Source organism: Thunnus thynnus, chromosome 6 (assembly GCF_963924715.1).
Source record: "Thunnus thynnus chromosome 6, fThuThy2.1, whole genome shotgun sequence".
Lineage (NCBI taxonomy): Eukaryota > Metazoa > Chordata > Actinopteri > Scombriformes > Scombridae > Thunnus > Thunnus thynnus.
Genome location: NC_089522.1, coordinates 29,073,145 through 29,091,661, shown reverse-complemented (window position 1 = coordinate 29,091,661; position 18,517 = coordinate 29,073,145). Strand labels below are relative to the sequence as shown.

Below are 18,517 nucleotides of genomic sequence, written 5' to 3'. Positions count from 1 at the left end.
CCTATAAAAAAGTTAAAGGTACTTTTAGTGTATCATTAGCAAAATTATTTAAAGTCTCCCTCGACTCGTAAATGTGTTTTTCTTCTTGTTGCTTCATTTGGATGTTTGAGCTTCACGCTGCAGAGTTTGAACACTAAAAGGCTGTTTTCAAGTTAATCTGCAGAATAAGGAAAGTTTCTCTGTGCTCGCTTTAAATCTGAGTTTAAAACGTGAACCTACAAGCAGGATTTGTGATTTAACGACTAATTTGGAGCCAGTCCTGGTCCAGTATGCAACTTAAGTGTGATGTGTAAACTTGAAGCTTCCAGTAAAAATAGTTAAAACTTTATAAATCAGAAATATTCACATATTCAAAAATCCTGGATTTTTCAATGAGGAAGAAGGAGCTGATGTTTTAAGAATTTCTAACAAAGTAATTGTTTTTCCATTTTAAAAAGTTAAATGTAAAAACTACAAACTATTATTCAGAGTATTTTTATGTCTTTAAAACATGTCTGGAGAGGAACTTTAAGTAAATGCAGTAATACCTGTAAAAATACTCCATTACAAGTAAGAGTTCTGCATTTAAAATGTCAAGTAAAAGTATTTAAAGCATATTAAAAACAATTTAAAGTTCTCATACTGCAGAAAATGACCCCTATAAGTCATACTTACATATATATTGATTTATTATTGCTGATGTGTAAGCAGCACTTTATATGTAGTTTCTTGAGCTAATTTGAACTTTTATTGCAATGCAGAATATTTTATAAATTCATTATATATTTTGTATGTAAAATCTGAAACCAGTATAACTGTCAAATAAATGCAGAGGAGTAAAAAAGTACAATATTACCCTCTGAAATGTGGCGGAGTAGAAATATAAAGTTGCAGAAAATGGAAGCGAAGTACAAATGAATTTCCGTAAATGATGCCAACAGCCAAAAATAACGACTTTAAAAAAATTGCATCCAGACAAAAGGACTAAATCAAAAGATTTTAATTAGAAAGTTGAAAAACGGCAGTAGGTACATAGGACCTCTATCGGCTAGAGAACGAACAGCAACAGAGATGTTGAAATACAAGATATGAACATAATCTACTAAGCGAAGGAGACTGCAAATTTCACAGAAAGATTACAAAAAAAAAAAAAAAAAAAAAAAAAGATGGCTGCAAATGATGTACATTTAAAATAAATAAATAATAGAAATACATATTCATTGAATAGTGTAGCCATTTCTCTTATCTATGTTATTATTGCTGGTATATATTACCTTTAAATGTATTATGATTTAAAACAGACATATTCTGACAACCTTCCTCGGTCGCAAAACAATATCAACATGATCAATAAAATCGTTTTATACATTTAAAATCATGATGCATGGGGGAGTTTTTAGCAATTAAGAATCACAGACATGAACATTCATTTTTTTCTTTCTTTTTTTCTTGTTTTTTTTTTTTTTTTTTTTTTAAAAGGAGCTCCGTATTTTTTTTATCTGATACATTATGTGGTGAAATGACGTCGAGACCAGAATGACGATGTTTTGATACAGTACAGTACGTCGGCTGTTGAACTGTTTCACTGTTTCCTTGAACGACTGATGTCCGTTTACCGGGATGATGAGAAAAACAAAAGACAAAAGTTGCTGAACAACTACCAGGAAGTGACGATTTTTTTGTGCTAATCGTTAGCTCGGCCATGCGTTTTGTAGTCCTGTATACATGAAATCGATGAGCCCACAGTCGGTCTTGATTGTGATAAAAGTGAACAACCTATATATCATTCGAGTGGCTTTTGGCTTCATGTTTATTGGGAATCCTGAGGAGAAGTCTTTATATCCATCCTTCCAGTTGCAACAGAGACACAGATGATGAGACAACATCATCATCATCATCATCATCATCATCTAACCAGTCAGATCAGAGTTTTTCTCGCGGACATCAACGGGGCAGCGCAGTTTCTTTTCCTCAAAAAAAGGTGGCGGCGGGTCACAGCAGCAGCATCACAGTACAGCCAGCGAGCAGCAGGCGTGTTCAGGGTGCTGCTGGCTCTTATTGTCTTGTGGACTAGATGAGCATTTGCCTCTCTGGTCCTTTCTGTCCCCCCTCCCTCCCTCCCGCCCCCCCCCCTCCCCCACCTCCCGCTTCTTGGCTGGATCATCCTTGGCTGCCGCAGGATGACAGACTGTCGTACAGAGAATCGCTGAGCGACTCGGGGGTCTCCAGGACCTGAGGGCGGCTCGGGGAGAGCGCTTCCTCCGGTCGCTCCCTGAGCAGCTCCAGTCCGGCCTCGCGGCTCATCTCGGGGACGCTAGGGGTGCGGGTCTTCCCCCTGCGGCTCATCCCGGACTGGGCAGGGACGGGCAGGCTGCCTGGGTCCACCACCCGGCTGGAGGAGGGGCCCCCGGCCTTCATGCTCTGAGAGGAAGCAGAGGGGGGATATTTTAGGTCGTGACTTTCATCTTACGTAACGCCTTCAGGTGCAAAAAACCAGAAGTGGGTTACAGAAATCATCCAACTGTGAATCTTTAATATTCAGCTGATTAATAATTTCTAAAGGGAGAATGTGCTTCAGTGTTTTTACATTATGTAAGATGTGAGAGCAGATTTAAAAATGTATCTCCGCTTTACCGCCTTGCAAAGTATTTTCAGTGTATAAGTGACCCAGTTAATTCCCTTTTCTGCTAAGTTTGTGCATCAAGTCTTTCGTCATTTTCTCAGCTAGTTTCAAATCAGACTGCGCCATTAAAACTTAAACAGTAACTACACGCCCAGATTCTGCCGGACTGACCGCCGCTCAGCGATGCGGAGCTGCCGTCCGCCTCTGCGTGACTCTCCTGCAGAGCTTTGACCGTCACTAGAAGCTCATTCATTCAATCGCCCTTTGTTTAAAATGTCTGAGCTGAGTAAGCGGCTCTGCTCCTCCAGTGTGTCGGTGCGTAGCCGTTAGGGCGTTAACATCCTGTTTTTATATGAATTTCATGACGTAGATAAGTCATAAACGGTCCGCATCGGCCTTGCGAGGTTCAGAGCTGATTTAAAACAAAAGATGGTGCGTTGAGTCATTTTGAACCCGATGTCAATGTCAACATTAACACCAGCGTCGATGTGTTTCATCACAGTAGAGTCATAATTTAGTTTACAGATGAAAAAACATCTTTAAGTAAGCAGAAACTCTTATTACAGCAAGAAATTTTGGCTCCTGACTGTTGTTTTAAAACAGATTAGACTGCGAATAAACACTTTAGTAATGTGTGAATCATAAGTTGCTAGGAAACTGAATCTGTAGCGCTGACCAATCAGAGGCAATCAACTATGTAAACAGGAAGTAACTGTAGCATTACTGCCACATAACTAAAAATAACAGTTTTAGGGGCCAAAAGATAAAATAAACTTAACTGTCAATCCTTTTTCAATACAGATGTGACTTTGTTGATTTCTATCTGCATCTCTGGAGAAATATTTAGGATTAATGAGTATTAGTTTACAATAAGAGGGAAATATCTCATTATGCTAAGCTAAGACATTATTTGATCATTTACTCTAATTTTATTGGCGTAAAGGTTTATAATTTGGGGTTTGGTGTGTCTGGCAGAAGTAGGTGTTGGCTAATTATTTAGTAGCGACTAATCTGATGATCCTGGTTTTAATTAATGACGCTTAAATCTCCACTTCCGTTATAACGAGGATGAGATTGAATTTACCAACAGCTGGTGCAACTGGCTCCAGGAGTTACAGGCTCTTTTTGAAAACAGATTTAAGCTCGAATCTGACCGAAAGTCAACTGAACTCCCGTCCGTACCCCTCTGAATGGTGAGCCGAAGGATACCGCCTCCTCCTCTTCCTCCTCCACTGCCAGGTACACCTCTGCAGGTCCCGCCGGGGTCTTCAGGTTGGGGAAGGTCCAAGTCTTCGAGCGAGATGAGAACATGTTCGCTCCGTGGGCCTCTTTGTCTGTAGGTGGAGAGATTACGTACATGTACATGTTATCCAGAGCTGCAACAATCAGCTGATTGATTGATTAGTCGATCAACAGACAGTTAGCGGTGATTGGAAACTATTTGATAATGGAATAAGCTTTTTTTTCCAGCAAAAATGGCAAAAATGTTCTGGTTCCAACTTCTGAAATGTGAGTATTTGCTTGTTTTCTTTGACTTCTATTATAATAAAATGAGTCTCTTTGGTTTTTGAACTGTTTATCAGACAAAACAAGAAATATGAAGACGTCATCTGGAGCTGAGGGAACTTGTACATTTGTAATAAAATTATAGAGCAAATTATTGATCGAGAAAATAATCAGCAGATATTAAAATAATCTTTCTCCTCACATCACAGAGGATCATCTGGAGGTTTTTACTAAACAGAATCATCAGGAGAACAGATGGTTGTCTAAATCCTCATTTTAAAGTGATGAAGGTCGTTTAACTGTCAGTGTTTCAGACTTTAGGAACCTGAACGTCTCGTCACGCTTTTAAAACCATGGAGGCAGCTGATCGAGCTGAGTCAGTGTTTGTCTGTTTTATTTGGTTGAATTTTATTGGTTGAGATCGTCAGTTATCAGTTATTTGTTTTATGATTTTATTATCTATCTTATGTATTTATATTTAAGAATATGTATATCTGATTCTATATTTATTGACTGCTGTATCCTTCTGATCAAATCTGTTTACTTCTCTTCATGTTTGATGATGTTTTATTGGTTTTTTTTGGTAACCTTCATGTTTTATGTTCTTTGTGCTGCTTCTGATTCTTAATCTCAGTGACACATTTCTCCTGCTTAAATAAAGTTATATAAATAATAACATAAATTGAGCTGCAACTAACATTTATTTTCATTATTGATTAATCTGCCAAATATTTTTTCAACCAATCGATTAGTTGTTTGATCTATAAAATGTCAGAAAACAGCATTAAAATTCTTTAAATGTCTTGTTTTATTTGAACAACAGTTCACCATCACAGAAGACAACGAAAACCATAAAATCATCACGTTTTAGAGGCTGAAAATGACAAATATTTGTTTTTTTTCCTTAAAAAAATGACTTAAGATGATTATTTGATTATCAAAATAATTGGCATTTAATTTTCTGTTAATTGACTAATCAATTAATTGACCATCCTGCAGCTCTAAACCCTCTAAAAAGGCAAATAAATGTGTTTTACTTGGTCAGTGTATATTAATCTATCAGTATATGAGCTACAGTAAGTGTTTTCTTTTATCAAACGATACTAAATATCCACTGCAGATCTTTTATCTTTGTTCCTGCACTTCAAACAAAGATAACGTATAAGACGACCAACACTTCATCTTATAGAGAGTTTTTCTTTATAGTTGAGTGGAAACTACATCAAAGTACTAAAGTTCTCAGTTTGGAAGCTTAATATCACAGCACTGAGTGATCTCTGACGATGTTCTGAACCACCGGATCTCTTCGAGCTGTTATCGTGTGTTCGTGAGGCTGTTCGCACCTTCGCGGATGACGCCGGCGGAGCTTCGTCCCTCCAGCATGGAGCCGTACTGAATGGTGGGAATCAGCTGTTTGTGCGGCACGTAGCACTCCTCCTGCGACGTCAGCTCTCTGTCCAGGGTGCGAGCCCGTCGGCCGGCCCTCCCCGGGGAGCCGGAGGAGTGGTGCTCGGCCCCTCCGGCCCTCGCCTTGGACAGACCCCGTCCCGCTGCGCCGCTGCTGCAGTCGGGCAAAGGGAACGTACCGATACCGCTGTCCAGAGTGTAGGTGGACGCACCGGAACCTGCAGAGGAAAGGAGGAGAACGACTGTATCATGAGGAAATGCAGAAATAAATAAATGAAATGTTGAGGCAAAGAAGCAAACATGTAAATTAATGAATTCCCAGTATTTTTATCTTTTACTGAAGCCTCGATCGATTCTCCTCGGGGGCGTGGCCTACTTTATTTACCTTTGATATGCTAATAAAGGTGTGAGCTCATTTATTTCCCCTCAATATGCAAATGATACGTTTCAGTCAAACCCTTATGGATTATCACAGATGTGCAGAGTTGCATTCAATTAAAAAAAAGAGAAGGAATCATTTTATCTACAAAATTTACGTAAAGTATTAAAAGTACAAATTAAACAGAATGGAGAGAGTAATATAAACAGTGTTATATTAGTTTATATTATATAACTGGATTACTATATTTGATGTATTACATGAACTGCTTTATACACAGATTTAGTAGTTTTATCGGTAATAATGTAATAATGTATAATATTTTATAAATTGATTTTATGTTATTAAAATCATGTAAAATGTTATTCTGCAAAGTAACTAAAGCTGTAAAATGGAGTAAAAGTACAATATTTCCCACCAAATTGTAGCCACAAATCAAAACTATCTTAAAATTGTACTCTAGTGAATATATTTAGTTAAAGTAAAGTCACTTTACGTTTATGTTCATCAGAATTTCCCGTCACTCGGCCCCCGAAACAGGATGTGATGTCACGTTTCTGATGTAGGTGATAAATAAATAGTGATCAGAGTGATCAGTGAATGAGAGTGAAGCTGCAGTTTATAGTGAGATAATGTGACAAACAGTGAATTATAATTTCCATCTTATTATTGGAATATTAGCAGAATGTTGTTCAGTACGATGTTGAAGTTCGACTGTTATCACTTTTGTCCTTTTATAAAAAGCTTATTAAATGTATTCTATAGATTTATTTCTATGGAAACACACATTTGATGTTTTATTCATTTACTCATCTCACCTGATCCATCTGTGTATGTAACAGTCTTTCTGTTGCTAGTAGCAACCACTACTGACACAGATCTGCTCTACTTTGTGTCTGAAATCCTCAGAGACAACATTCAAGTTTATACATAATTACCGGGTTTACTTATGTGTAGTGTAGTGCTTAATAAACACACACACACACATAAATTAAAATGAAGTCTTCCTCTACTTCCTCTCTATTTAGCTGTTAATTTAGATAAAATTCCAAGTCTGCCTTGTTTACACTGTATATTTGCTCAGTGGAAAAATAAAATTAAATAGAATAAAGAAGGATAATAACAAGGAGGGTTCAATTAAGTCCAATTAAGGAATCAATCCACAGCTGACAGGGATGAAGCTAAATGATGATGATGATGATTAGTGAGCGTCTGATACCTCAATTTACTGCTCAGAGTGAACTATTAGTGCCTGTTACATAAGGAGGAGTGTTTGTAGTGTTTCCTTCTTTTATTGCAGCTGTTTTGTGATTAATTTTGTGTTAATTTGTAGTTTTTTCTATGATCAGCTTCCTGCTAATCAAGCTAGCAGCTCTGCTATATGTCTGCTGCTGTTTTTCTACTGTAACATTCTCATTAACAGCTGAATTACTGCTGTGAAAACTTCAATGTCTTTTACTCTTTTTACTTTTTTCTTCTGTACTCGACTTCCTCTGCGTCTTCCCTGCATGAAGAAAAAGTGTCACCAGTCTAAATGTGTAATTTGATACCAAGTCCAGACAATCTGAGAGGAAGTGAAAATATGGATATTTTTAGACGTAGACTAACAACCCGTTTATTTATGTAGTGTCTTATACTCTGATGGGTTTATTATTGTATAAATTTATTTATTTACTACTTAGTTTGTGTCGTGTTTCATAATTTTAATTTGACTTGTGTCTGTTATTGCTCGTATTTCCTTTCATTAACTCATCTGTTATTGTTGTCTTATTCAGTTATTTTAAAGTAGGTTTTCTTAAATACTTTTTCTTTATAATCTATTATTATGTATTTATTAATTTATTTTAATTTTGGCATTTTACTCGTATCTTGGTGTGCATGAGTCTCCATATTTACCATCCTGTGCGTTTGTTAATCACTTGTAAAGCACTTTGAATTGCAGTCGACTTGTTTGAAAGGTACGTTATCAATAAAGTTTGATTGATTCATTGAGTTTTGTGAATCCTGTTTTCATGTTTCAAATATATTGTTACAAAACCTTTCATATAACTGTTTTTTTTCAATCACCATCATTGAATTTGTTGTTTAATACTGTTTTCACAGTTGTTTCCAGTAAAAACTTTAAAAGGCGACCTGCTGTCTTCAACCTTTACTGGAAGTGTGTTTAACTCTCCGCACAGACGCACAGTGCAGGAACAAGACTGTGAATCTGGTCTTTATATTCAGCAATTTATTTCCAGACTAGTTCCACACACACACACACACGTCTGGTTTGATCTCGCTCAAGGTCGTACTGCTCATAAATCTTATAAAATGTGTGCTACTTCTGTCCTCTGACAAACTCCCGGCAGACTCGTCTTACCTGCGAAGTGCTGAGAGTGAACTGAATCTGCGAGGTTCTCATCCGACGTGATCTTTCCCATCCTGTCTGATCCCTGCGTGAAAAGAACAACAAGGTGGCAGATGGAGAAGTGAACGCCCGCTCTTCAAATCAGCATGCGGGGAACGAGTCTGACAAATTAGACGCCAGGTTTTAGGCTTGAAAGCTGATAAGATGTAGAACAAATTAAACTGAGGCGCTGCTAAAATCTGAGCTGCCTAAGTGAGTTTTACATGTTTTTCTTTAGCTTTTTATGTCTAAATCTCAGTATTTTTTTGTCTAACAACAGAGAAGTAAAGAGCTGTGTGACTGTGTAAGTACCTTCTCAATATCGTCACGACTGGTGGTGTGACTGATGATGTCGCCCTGCTGACTAAACACCGGCTTGGAGCTCTTACAGTCGAACGAGAGCCGGCGCTGCGGCACGCTGATCACGTCCTTCCCGTCCACTCTGCATTCATAAAACATAAAAACCATCAGTTAGAATCTCAAAGCTTTAACACCTACCACACTAAAGAGTTAGCGTTAGCATTAGAGCTGCAACAATTAGTCGACTAATCGGCAACTATTTTAGTCATTTTCACAAGTCACAAGCAAAAATGACAAACATTTACTTGTGGCAGCTTGTTAAATGTGAGGATGTGAAGCTTGTATGTGTCATATATGATAGTAGATACATGGATTTTAGATGGTTGATCAGACAAAACAAGACATTTGAAGATGTCACCATGTGCTCCAACAAATTATAACAGGCATTTTATAGACAAAATGATTAATAGATCATGGAAATAATCTTTAGTTGCAGCCCTAGTTATCATTGTTCTTCAACATCCATTATAAAGGAATATTTTGACGTTTTTGGGAAATACGCTGCGGCTTTATAGCTGAGAGTGAGATGAGGAGATTGATACCGCTCTCGTGTCTGTACGGTAAATGTGAAGCTGCAGCCGGGAGGAGATTAGCTTAGTTTAACATAAAGACAGGAAACAGGATGAAACAGCTGGCCTGGCTCTATCTAAAGGTGATAAATCTACCTAAAAGCAACTTAAAAGCTCAAAATGTACACGTTATATCTTGTAGGGATTAAACAGACAGAGCTAGCAGTGTCCCCCTGTTTCCAGTCTTTATGCTAAACTAAGATAACCGTCTCCTGCTGCAGCTTCGTATTTACTGTACAGATATGAGATCGCTATCTTCTCGTCTAACTCGCACCGAGAAAGCAAAACAAGCGTATTTCCCAAAATGTCAAACTATTCCTTTAAAGCTGCAGTTTGTCCGCTTGTCCTCGTTGAGTTCTCACCTGTTTAGCAGCTGTTGCATGAAGTTGTCTGAGCGCGCTCCTCTGTACATGACAGCCAGCTGTCCCTGAGCTTGGTCCATCACCACCTCGCAGGAGTGACCCCTGCCCGACCTCTCCACGTACGCCCTCTCCTCCTCCAGGGCCCTCCTCAGCCCCTCGGCCTTCTCCATCAGCGTCGAGATGTTCAGACCTTCCACGCCTTCTTTACACCTGGTGGCCATTTTCACAGAGTCTCTCCCCACCGAGGGGATGTTGATCTTCCACTCCTTCTTCTCGTCCTTCGCTTTGGTCGCGTCGGCCTTGCGGCTCAGCGCGGGCAGCTTGCTCTTCTTCAGGCCGAACCAGCTCGCGATGCCGTTGGAGGTTTTCTGCTTGACCTCGCTGCCCTGCCCTCCTCTGTCCTGCTCCTGAAGCTTCAGCACGTTCTCCTCGATGCCCTTCATCACCTTCTGCTCGATGGCGGATTGCGGGCTGGGGACTGGCTGCAGCGGTTTCTCCACCTCGGACGTTGGAGGTCTCGGAGGAGGAGGCGGGAGGCTGTCTCCGTACATCGGATTCTTTTTCCCTTTCCCGCTGATCTTGGTCCTCTCCTCGGATTTGGACGAGTAACGTGGGGCCTCTGTGGGCTTCCCCGCTCTGTGGACGGAGGGGCCCTGACAGGGTTTGGACGGCGACTTAGGGGGGATTTTATTGGGGCTGTTGCTACTGTGAGGCCCCACGCCGGATTTAACGTTATAAGCTAGATTCAAGGAGCCAGGACACTTAATATTGTTGCGTAGTACCTGCGGAGCATCTGCGTTGGGCGAAGGTAGACCTATTTTACTCTTGGAGGTTTCTGTCTTTGTTACACACAGTTCTTGTTTAACCAGGCCAGACGGCTGAGATTTGACCCCCTGTTCATACAGCGGAGTCGCCCCCTGATACTTCAAACCACCGCTGCTAACTTTAGGCTTTCCATCCAAAGAGTCTGTGTATTTTGAATGTCTCTGCTCCTCTTTATGGAGCTCGATGGGCCTCTCCGCTGTCTTACTCCTCTCTTCGCTGTAAGTGACGGCGCCTTCGTTCGTTGTGTCCACCGGTCTTACGCTGACTTGTAAATCCTCAGAGCTCCTCAGCTTGCCCAGCGCAGCCAGCCTGTCTTTGAAGGCGTGGTGACTGGAATCAGCCTGAGGTCTCGCTGGCCCGGTCACAGGCCTCTTGGGGATGGAAGAGGAGTCGTTTCTTCTGGCCGGAGGAGGAGGCGGCGCCTGGGCGACCCCGGAGCTCTGCGCCTGCGTGACCTCCCTTACGTCCGCCTCCTGCTTCTCTCTGGTTCGTGAGTAGTTGGGTCGGCTCTGAGCTTTGCTGAGTGCGGATGAGTTGGGCAGGCTGTGATGGTTGACCCACACCGGGCTGTCTGAATCCTCTTCGTCGTCCGACGTGGACTCTGATGTGGAGGACGACGACTGCTTTCGCTGAGGAGGGGGGTTGAGGACGCTTTCCGGTAACGATTTGACGAGTTTCCTCTCACCGCCGTTCGCCTTTGTTTGCGATGGAAAAGTGGTTCTTTTCTCGAGGCTCTGGCTCGGTTCTCCCTCTCTAGAGTTGGTCGACATGTCACAGACATTTTCATAATGAGGGACCCTCTGAGATATTTTGGGTGAGGAGGAAGCGCCCGCCTTTGAGCCGGCGCTGGCTTTCGGTGCAGAGAGGCTGCTGTAGCTTATATCCTTAGCGGGCGGGGAGCAGGGGTCTTCAGGCTGTGGAGGGGAGGTCGGTGCTGAGTGTGTGGCGGGGTAGGACTCTGATCTGGAGGGGGGTGGCGGGGGCTGCCTGCACCTCTCTGTGGTGGTGGCTCTGCGCGTGGGAACAGGAGAGTGGTAAACCTCGTAGTTGTTGGTGCGACAGGGGATCCTGGAGTTGCGGGTGAGTTGGGGGCTCAGACGGACAGCGGGGGTTGAAGTCTGAGACTTCTCCCCTATCGAGGGAATCTTCAAGAACTTGAGCAGTTTGGACGGGGAGTTGATGGCGGCGGCTTTGACATCGCTGAGACAGGAAGGGCTGGGACTGACGGAGGCGCCGGCTCTCACAGAGGAAGCCTCCAGATCTGTGCTGTCTTTCTCGGGGACGGCTGAGGGGTCGTCTGAGGAGGAGAGCGCCAAACCGTTGTGAACGCCATCGCTCGTTTCAGTGTCACAGAGGGAGATCTGTGCGCTCTCCATCACAGAACCGGGCAGGTGGGAAGTGGGACAGAAACCAGTGAGCTCTTCAGATGCAGTAGCGTTAAGACAACTCTCAGAGTTCTCCTGCTCCTGCTCCACTCCCATCACCTCCAGGCTCTGATCGGCCGTGTCTGTGAGTGATGAGTGGGTGGTGGCGCCTGCTGGTTGCTGGTGGGTGTCAGTCTTGGTACATTGTTTAGACGGGGGAACAGAATCCAGTGTTCTGCTCTTACTGTGACATTCGCTCATAGCAGCTGCGGGAGCTACATGGCTCTGGGTGGCAGAGTTGGCTTTTGAAGGACTACAGACGTGGTTGCATGGCTTCGGAGGACCGTCTGGGCTCCTCTTGCAGTGTAAACAGCAGGTGCTCCCTCCCTCACACTTCACCGCCCCGTCGCCGTTGACATGCTGGTGTGGGTCAGTGTCAGAGCAGGAGCAGTGGCAGTGTGTGTGGTGGGATTTGCACTGTAGTGGGAGTGGGTCCGCGGTAGCCAAAACAGCTTCTGTGGACATGAGCACCTGGCTGTAGTCGCAGAAAGACAAGCTCGCGGTGGACGGGTGGAACTTGAGAGGGTCCGTCTCCTCCATCTTGCGCAGGACCTCCAGGATGTGTGCTTTCTTCTTGAAGAAGGGAGACAGGGCCTCCATAGAGGCGGCGGGACCACGAGGGCCCGGGGAGGCGTGTTGTGTGCGGTAGCCATTTCCCTTCGGACAGAAAGAGATCTTTATCAGCATAAAATTCACTGCCGACACTTCAATGAAAGCCAAACAACTTAATTCACCGAGACCTTTGAGTGCATGCGTACAGGAAGTGAGTGTGAGGGAGATTAGCAGCGGACGTCTTTTTAAAGCACAATAGTGAAGCAAATGTCAGAGCGGTTATATCGTCACACACACATATATAGGTGGGGACTGTGCTCTCGTGATATAATCCATCTGTTTCACTCTTAATGTTTGCTGAGGCTTTGCTGTGTGAGCTTTGAAATAAACACCTTGGCTTGTGCTTCAGTCTGTGCAGGCTCCACCTGTTTGGCAGAGTCATTGTGCAGCTGTGCATTGTAGTCTGGGAGGGGTCCCGCCTGGACCTGTAACAGGAGATTCATGAGGCAATTATGATGACACTGTATACACTACGGGGTATTGTATACACAGACAACTAGGAGCTGCATTGTTCTGACATCTGTTAGAACAATATAGAGCAGAAGTGACAATACTGAGATCTATTACTGTTTGAAAGAATGAGGGTGAAAAAATAAATTAGCAGCTCCGACTGGTGTTGACAATCAGAGCTGTGCACTGATATTGAGACAGAGATGGGAAGTAACTCAGTACATTTACTCAAGTACTGTTTATAAGTACATTTTTTAAGTGACTGTACTTTACTGAAAAGAGTACTCCAAATATTTAGCACTGCACTCCTATAAATAAGACTTCAGTTTAAAAAAAGTATAAAAACAGCAGATTGTCAGCAGAGATTGTCTTTTTTTATTCCAGGCATTCTTCTTCTTGCCAAAACCTGGTGCCTACATTACCCACAATGCAACTCGACTGCTGACAGTTGGGTGGGAGATTTGGGTGTGTTATGCTAGTAGCAGCTAATGTAGCCTTGGGCTGCTAGCCTCAAGCAGAAATGAGCGTGCTCCAGAAGTCTGGTAACATCACTTTTTTCTAACTTCACACCCTAGGATATTTTTTCATTTTCAAACTTGTAGTCAACTAACGCTGACTCAGGTGACATCACTTGAGGCAGCGTATCAGCTCTGGAGCCACAAAAGGCTTGATACAACTTTTTCATATATGCAGTAATTACTGTAATTATGCAATTCAGTAATTATACAGTTCAATCAGTTGAGTTCCTCTTTACATATTTACATTTTATGCTACGTAATTTGGCTCCATGACATTTCTCTGTCAGCTCTACATACTGGTTACTGTGCAAATGAATCAAACATATATTCAATGTATAAAATATGATGAATTGTTATAAATTTAAATACCCAGTAATTAAAGTAGTTAAAATGAACACCTTCTCGAGCAGCTACAACATCACAATGCTGCTTACATATTAACGTACATGAAACACAATCATTTACGGATCGTTACAGGAGGAGGAAGACGAGTTCATTCACCTGGTAGTGAGCAGTGGGGTGATTGGGTAGTTTCTGCTGAAAAAGCTCACAAAGCGCTCGATTTTGTCTCTCCAGGTCGAACACCAACATCTTCAGTTTGATGCACTCCTCTCTCAGATCCTGTATCAGTAACACACAACAGTTAAGATAACGAATGAACGGACGTCACGCTGCGATGAATCCAAACACAGACGCAGAAACGAAGCCTCACGTTACCTTTTGATTTAACAGAGCTTGAACCACGTGGTTGGCCACCTGATAACAGAAGAGAATTTACATTTTTAACTTTATAGAGTGATTTATCAGAGCAGAATTGATCATTTTTAGTTTCTACATTAAATAACAACATATTGTTCGTCAACTCACCTCATCCAAGCATCTCTCGTAAGCTTCTCTCTGACTCTCATTCGCCAACATCAGGGCAGAATTCTCTGCCTGCGAGGGAAATAACAATAAAACATGTTGCTGAAAAATACTTATAATAGTTCCCAGCCCACATGGACTCACAAAAGGCAGCGAAAATAGAGCTGCAGTGCTGAAACAATTGTCTGACAAAAACTTAACTTCTTATAAATAACATTACATCGCAAACAAGGAACTTTGTCTCCGCTAACAGCTCTTCAAATAAAAATAAAAAAATCAGCCACAAAAAGATTTCCTAACAAACAACTGAAGTTTTTAACCAACAAACCAGAAGAATAAAATAAATTAGAACAAGTAGAGTCTTTAAACTGTTGTATAATTAACTCTAAAACATGAAACGGGATTTCATTTTCAACTCTTTTCTCTTCCAGGAGACAATTAAACCTGCTTGTTTCTAAATCTGATGTTTATCTGCTTGAATGTAACTTTGCACACAAAGATTTTTGACTTTTGGTTAAATTCTGCTTCACATAAAGTTCGACACTGTTGTTGTTTTTCCATCAGACAATATGTTTGTAATTTAGGGTTTTACCGAACATCAACAGACCAACTTTCCTTGTACAAATAGTACAATTTGCTCTGAGCATCATGGATATTACACTGGATCCTGTTTTTAAAAATAAAAAAGATTTTTCAATATATGGATTACAACTGTTCTTATGTTTACTGTAGTTCTTACTGAAGTGGAGGATGTGAGGGACAGTGACCTTCACGGCAGGATTACATGAGTCACACTCAATTAGCCGCTTTTTAATTTTTTAATTAACATTTTTAATTCATATTAATCTCGTGTTGCAGACTGCGTTTCCTCGTCTACTCGCCTCCAGCTCTCTCAGTCGGTCCATGAGCTCACTGCTGTTGTCCTCCAGGTAAGACTCCACGTCCGCCTCCTCGCCCTCCTCGTCCGAACCGAAGTCCTCGTCGCACATTCTCTGCTCTGTCTCGTCAGACATTGTTCTCATCTGCCAAACAGAAGGCGACACTGAAACCGTCACGATCTCTACAGCGAGTAATGCTCACTTCTGCAAACACGAGGCGAGACGTGTCAGCTATTCTAAGTCTAAGTCTCAGTACATGTTCTATCTTCTTGTAAAAGTTTGTATTTGTGCTGCACTATAGATATATATCATATACTGATATATACTGATTAGAGCTGCAACAATTAGTTGTTTAATCTATTATCCAATCGGAGGGAAAATTCATTGGCAGCTATTTTAAAGTCATTTTTCTAGCAAAAATACCATAAATTTGCTTCTAAAATGTGAATATTTGTTGCTTTTCTTTGTCATATTCGATAGTGAACTGAATATCTTTGGATTTTGGACTGTTGTTTGGACAAAACAAGACATTTTAATACTTCTCTATGAGCTGTGGGGCATTTTCACCATTTTCTGACAACTCATAAACTAAACAATTAATCAGCTAATCAAGAATATAATCTGCAGGTGAATAAATATTGATAATAATTATTAGCTGCAGCCCTGAGACAACTGATCTTTTCAATTAAAAATCTGATGTGTATATATAAATATAAACATCAGAGTTTCTGACCTCACTGTCGAACAAACAAGACAGCTGCTCAACATATATCTACCATTATATCATCTATAAATTAACTATAGCTTATAAATAAATGACTTATGAAACTATGAATTAACAATAAAAGTTAACCCACAACATACGGTGGAGATGGGTTTTTTTTTTTTTTTTTTAGCCCTGAGTAGAGCCAAAACCTCTCTCACGCTTCACCGGGTTCAACAACCTCCCGCAATCAGGTCGGGTGGCCTGTGTGTCGCCTGAGAGGCGTGACGGAGGGTAAAAGACGTCCGCCGAGCTTTTCCTGTAGCTGTCAGCACACGCCACGCAGTAATAACTGAAGAAGACTCAACGTTTTTTATCGACTTGTCTGGATTTTGGCAGCTGGACAGTCAGATGACAACATCGAGGGTGAAACAGGGGGAACAAAAACAGGATTTTTGAGAAGTTAAGATGTTCCCACAATCCCCCTGTGGATATTACACTCTTTGTTCCTCCTGCCACTCACAGAAGGATTTAATAAAGTGCCATGACATTGAGACACTGGCTGAAAGAAAGCATTCACGAATCAATTTGTGTCTAAGGTATAGTAGCTGACTGTATCTGTATCTGTCCCTGCTGCAGTAAACCCCACCCGTCTGGTTCTCAAAGCAAACCAAAACAAACACCGGGGATACCAGTTCACTGAGGTCTGCTTCACATCAGACTCTGTTCTCATCTCCAAGAGTGACGTTAACGTTATTACCACCATTACACCCTGTTTATACTCTGTTTATCTGACAGCCACAACATTTCGTTTCAACACTACTTCAGAGTTTAGTCCTCTGCACGCAGCAACTAAAAACAGACAGCAGCCTGTCCGCGTCTACGCAGTGAAGACATCTAACGCTGCAGAGCTCCTTGCTGAATCTACATCGCTGTACCTTCTATATACTGAGGATTACAGGGCAAACACATTAATCCGTCCATCCTGCATTGTTTGAGATACTCGGCCTGTGTAGGAAGATAAGCTTTTGTTTTCCATATTCCTCTGCAGCTTCAATAAATCCACAGATCGAGCCGCAGCACCACGCTGAGTGCACAGGCTGCCTGAGTCAGTGAGCATGATACACTGCAGGGCATATGGCTGAGCACCAGTCTAGTAGGCATGGCTCCAGGTGTGTGTGTGTGTGTGTGTGTGTGTGTGTGTGTGTGTGTGTGTGTAGGGATGTGAGGGGAAGTAGGTAAGTCCACGTGGACCCAGATCCAACTGTCACATCTTAAGGAGTCATTAGAGCGGATGAGACGAGCCTGATTCTGTGGCTGCAGGCCAATCAGGAAATGGCACAGTTACATGTATGTGTCAGACCGGACTTGGACAGGTGACACACACACACACACACACACACACACACACACACACACACACACACACACACACACACACACACACACACACACACACACAAACACACACACAAACAAACAAACCGCCGTTTACACATAAAAACATGCAGAAACATTCAAATATTTACAGGGCTTGGTTTCAAACTTGAAATGTGCCTTAGCTCTCCAGGAATGTATCTCAAGTGCTCGATCAGATTATTACAAAAATAATAATAATCTCATTCTTTGATTAGATATTTCCTGATTTAAATAATTATAATTCTTGTACAGCTGCTTCATGTTGAAGAGGACATAAGCTGCACATTTCCAGGTCTATATTTATATTTTGGGGCTCTACTGAAATATCTTTGCATTATTTACAGTTAAGTAAATCTCCTTATTTATCTTATTCTGGCTCTTTATGCAGCCCTTCAGTTCAGCCTCTGTCTGAAACAGGACGTTTTAGCTCCTGTCTCTTTAAAGACCCCCTTCCCAATGATCCCAGTCTGTTCTGATTGGTTTCTGGTTTCTGACCCCCGCTGACTTCCGCCAGCTCCGGATGTTACGTAAACAAACAGTCGTAGTAGAGTTTCACTTGTTTTTCTAGTTCTTTACTCAAAATGGGAACTTCTCAAATACATCCGTACATGTTCAGACCTGAATCTGATCTGAAATATGCGAGTGAACAACGCAAACAACGCATTTAACAACCTTAGCAACAGAGACTACAGATCGGACGGCTGTTTGGAGGCATGCGAGAACAATCTGACGTCATCACAAGGAGAAAGTAGAGGAAGCATATACACACATACGTTCACCTCAAGTTTTATAACAGTATAAAAATAACATGCATTTGAGATGTTTGGCATATTTTGTTAAAGGGTAAGGCTGGTGTTATTCTAGTTTTTGTTATTGTCTACAAATACAATGACTAAAACCAGAAATTAGTTCATCTGTGTAGCCAAAGCCTGACATACAGTAGCTTATTCCTCTACTTCACACACCTGCTTTATTGACCAAAACTATTAAGAAGACTACGAGTCTACAGTTATGACAGCAGTTTGGTGCTAGTATGACTTTGTGAGTCTATAGCTTAGTTTAAGTATGTCAGCATGCTAACATTTGCTAATTAGCCTTTAACACAAAGCAGAGCTGAGGCTGATGGGAACGTCATGGATGTGTGGACAAAGTTTCATGGCAATCTAATATTTCTCAAGACTCTTAATAACTCATAATAAATGTGAACCTCATGGTGGTGCTGGAGGAAATATCAGAGAATCGTCAAAGTC

General features: G+C 41.7%; 1 protein-coding gene across 2 annotated transcripts in view; it reads right to left on the bottom strand.

Moving 5' to 3' along the window:
- Positions 1 to 964: 964 nt before the first annotated feature.
- nckap5l (NCK-associated protein 5-like) overlaps positions 965 to 18,517 on the bottom strand; it is a 39,471-nt gene continuing 21,918 nt past the window's right edge. For both annotated transcript variants that reach the window (XM_067593268.1, XM_067593269.1), the window contains exons 3-13: positions 15,145 to 15,289; positions 14,271 to 14,335; positions 14,121 to 14,159; positions 13,905 to 14,024; positions 12,768 to 12,860; positions 9,575 to 12,480; positions 8,596 to 8,725; positions 8,257 to 8,329; positions 5,452 to 5,733; positions 3,785 to 3,936; positions 965 to 2,400 (exon numbers count right to left, since the gene is read on the bottom strand). In XM_067593268.1, coding sequence (XP_067449369.1) covers positions 2,140 to 2,400; positions 3,785 to 3,936; positions 5,452 to 5,733; positions 8,257 to 8,329; positions 8,596 to 8,725; positions 9,575 to 12,480; positions 12,768 to 12,860; positions 13,905 to 14,024; positions 14,121 to 14,159; positions 14,271 to 14,335; positions 15,145 to 15,289 — 4,266 coding nt within the window. In that variant the 3' untranslated portion in view covers positions 965 to 2,139. The remainder of the gene's footprint in view (positions 2,401 to 3,784; positions 3,937 to 5,451; positions 5,734 to 8,256; positions 8,330 to 8,595; positions 8,726 to 9,574; positions 12,481 to 12,767; positions 12,861 to 13,904; positions 14,025 to 14,120; positions 14,160 to 14,270; positions 14,336 to 15,144; positions 15,290 to 18,517) is intronic.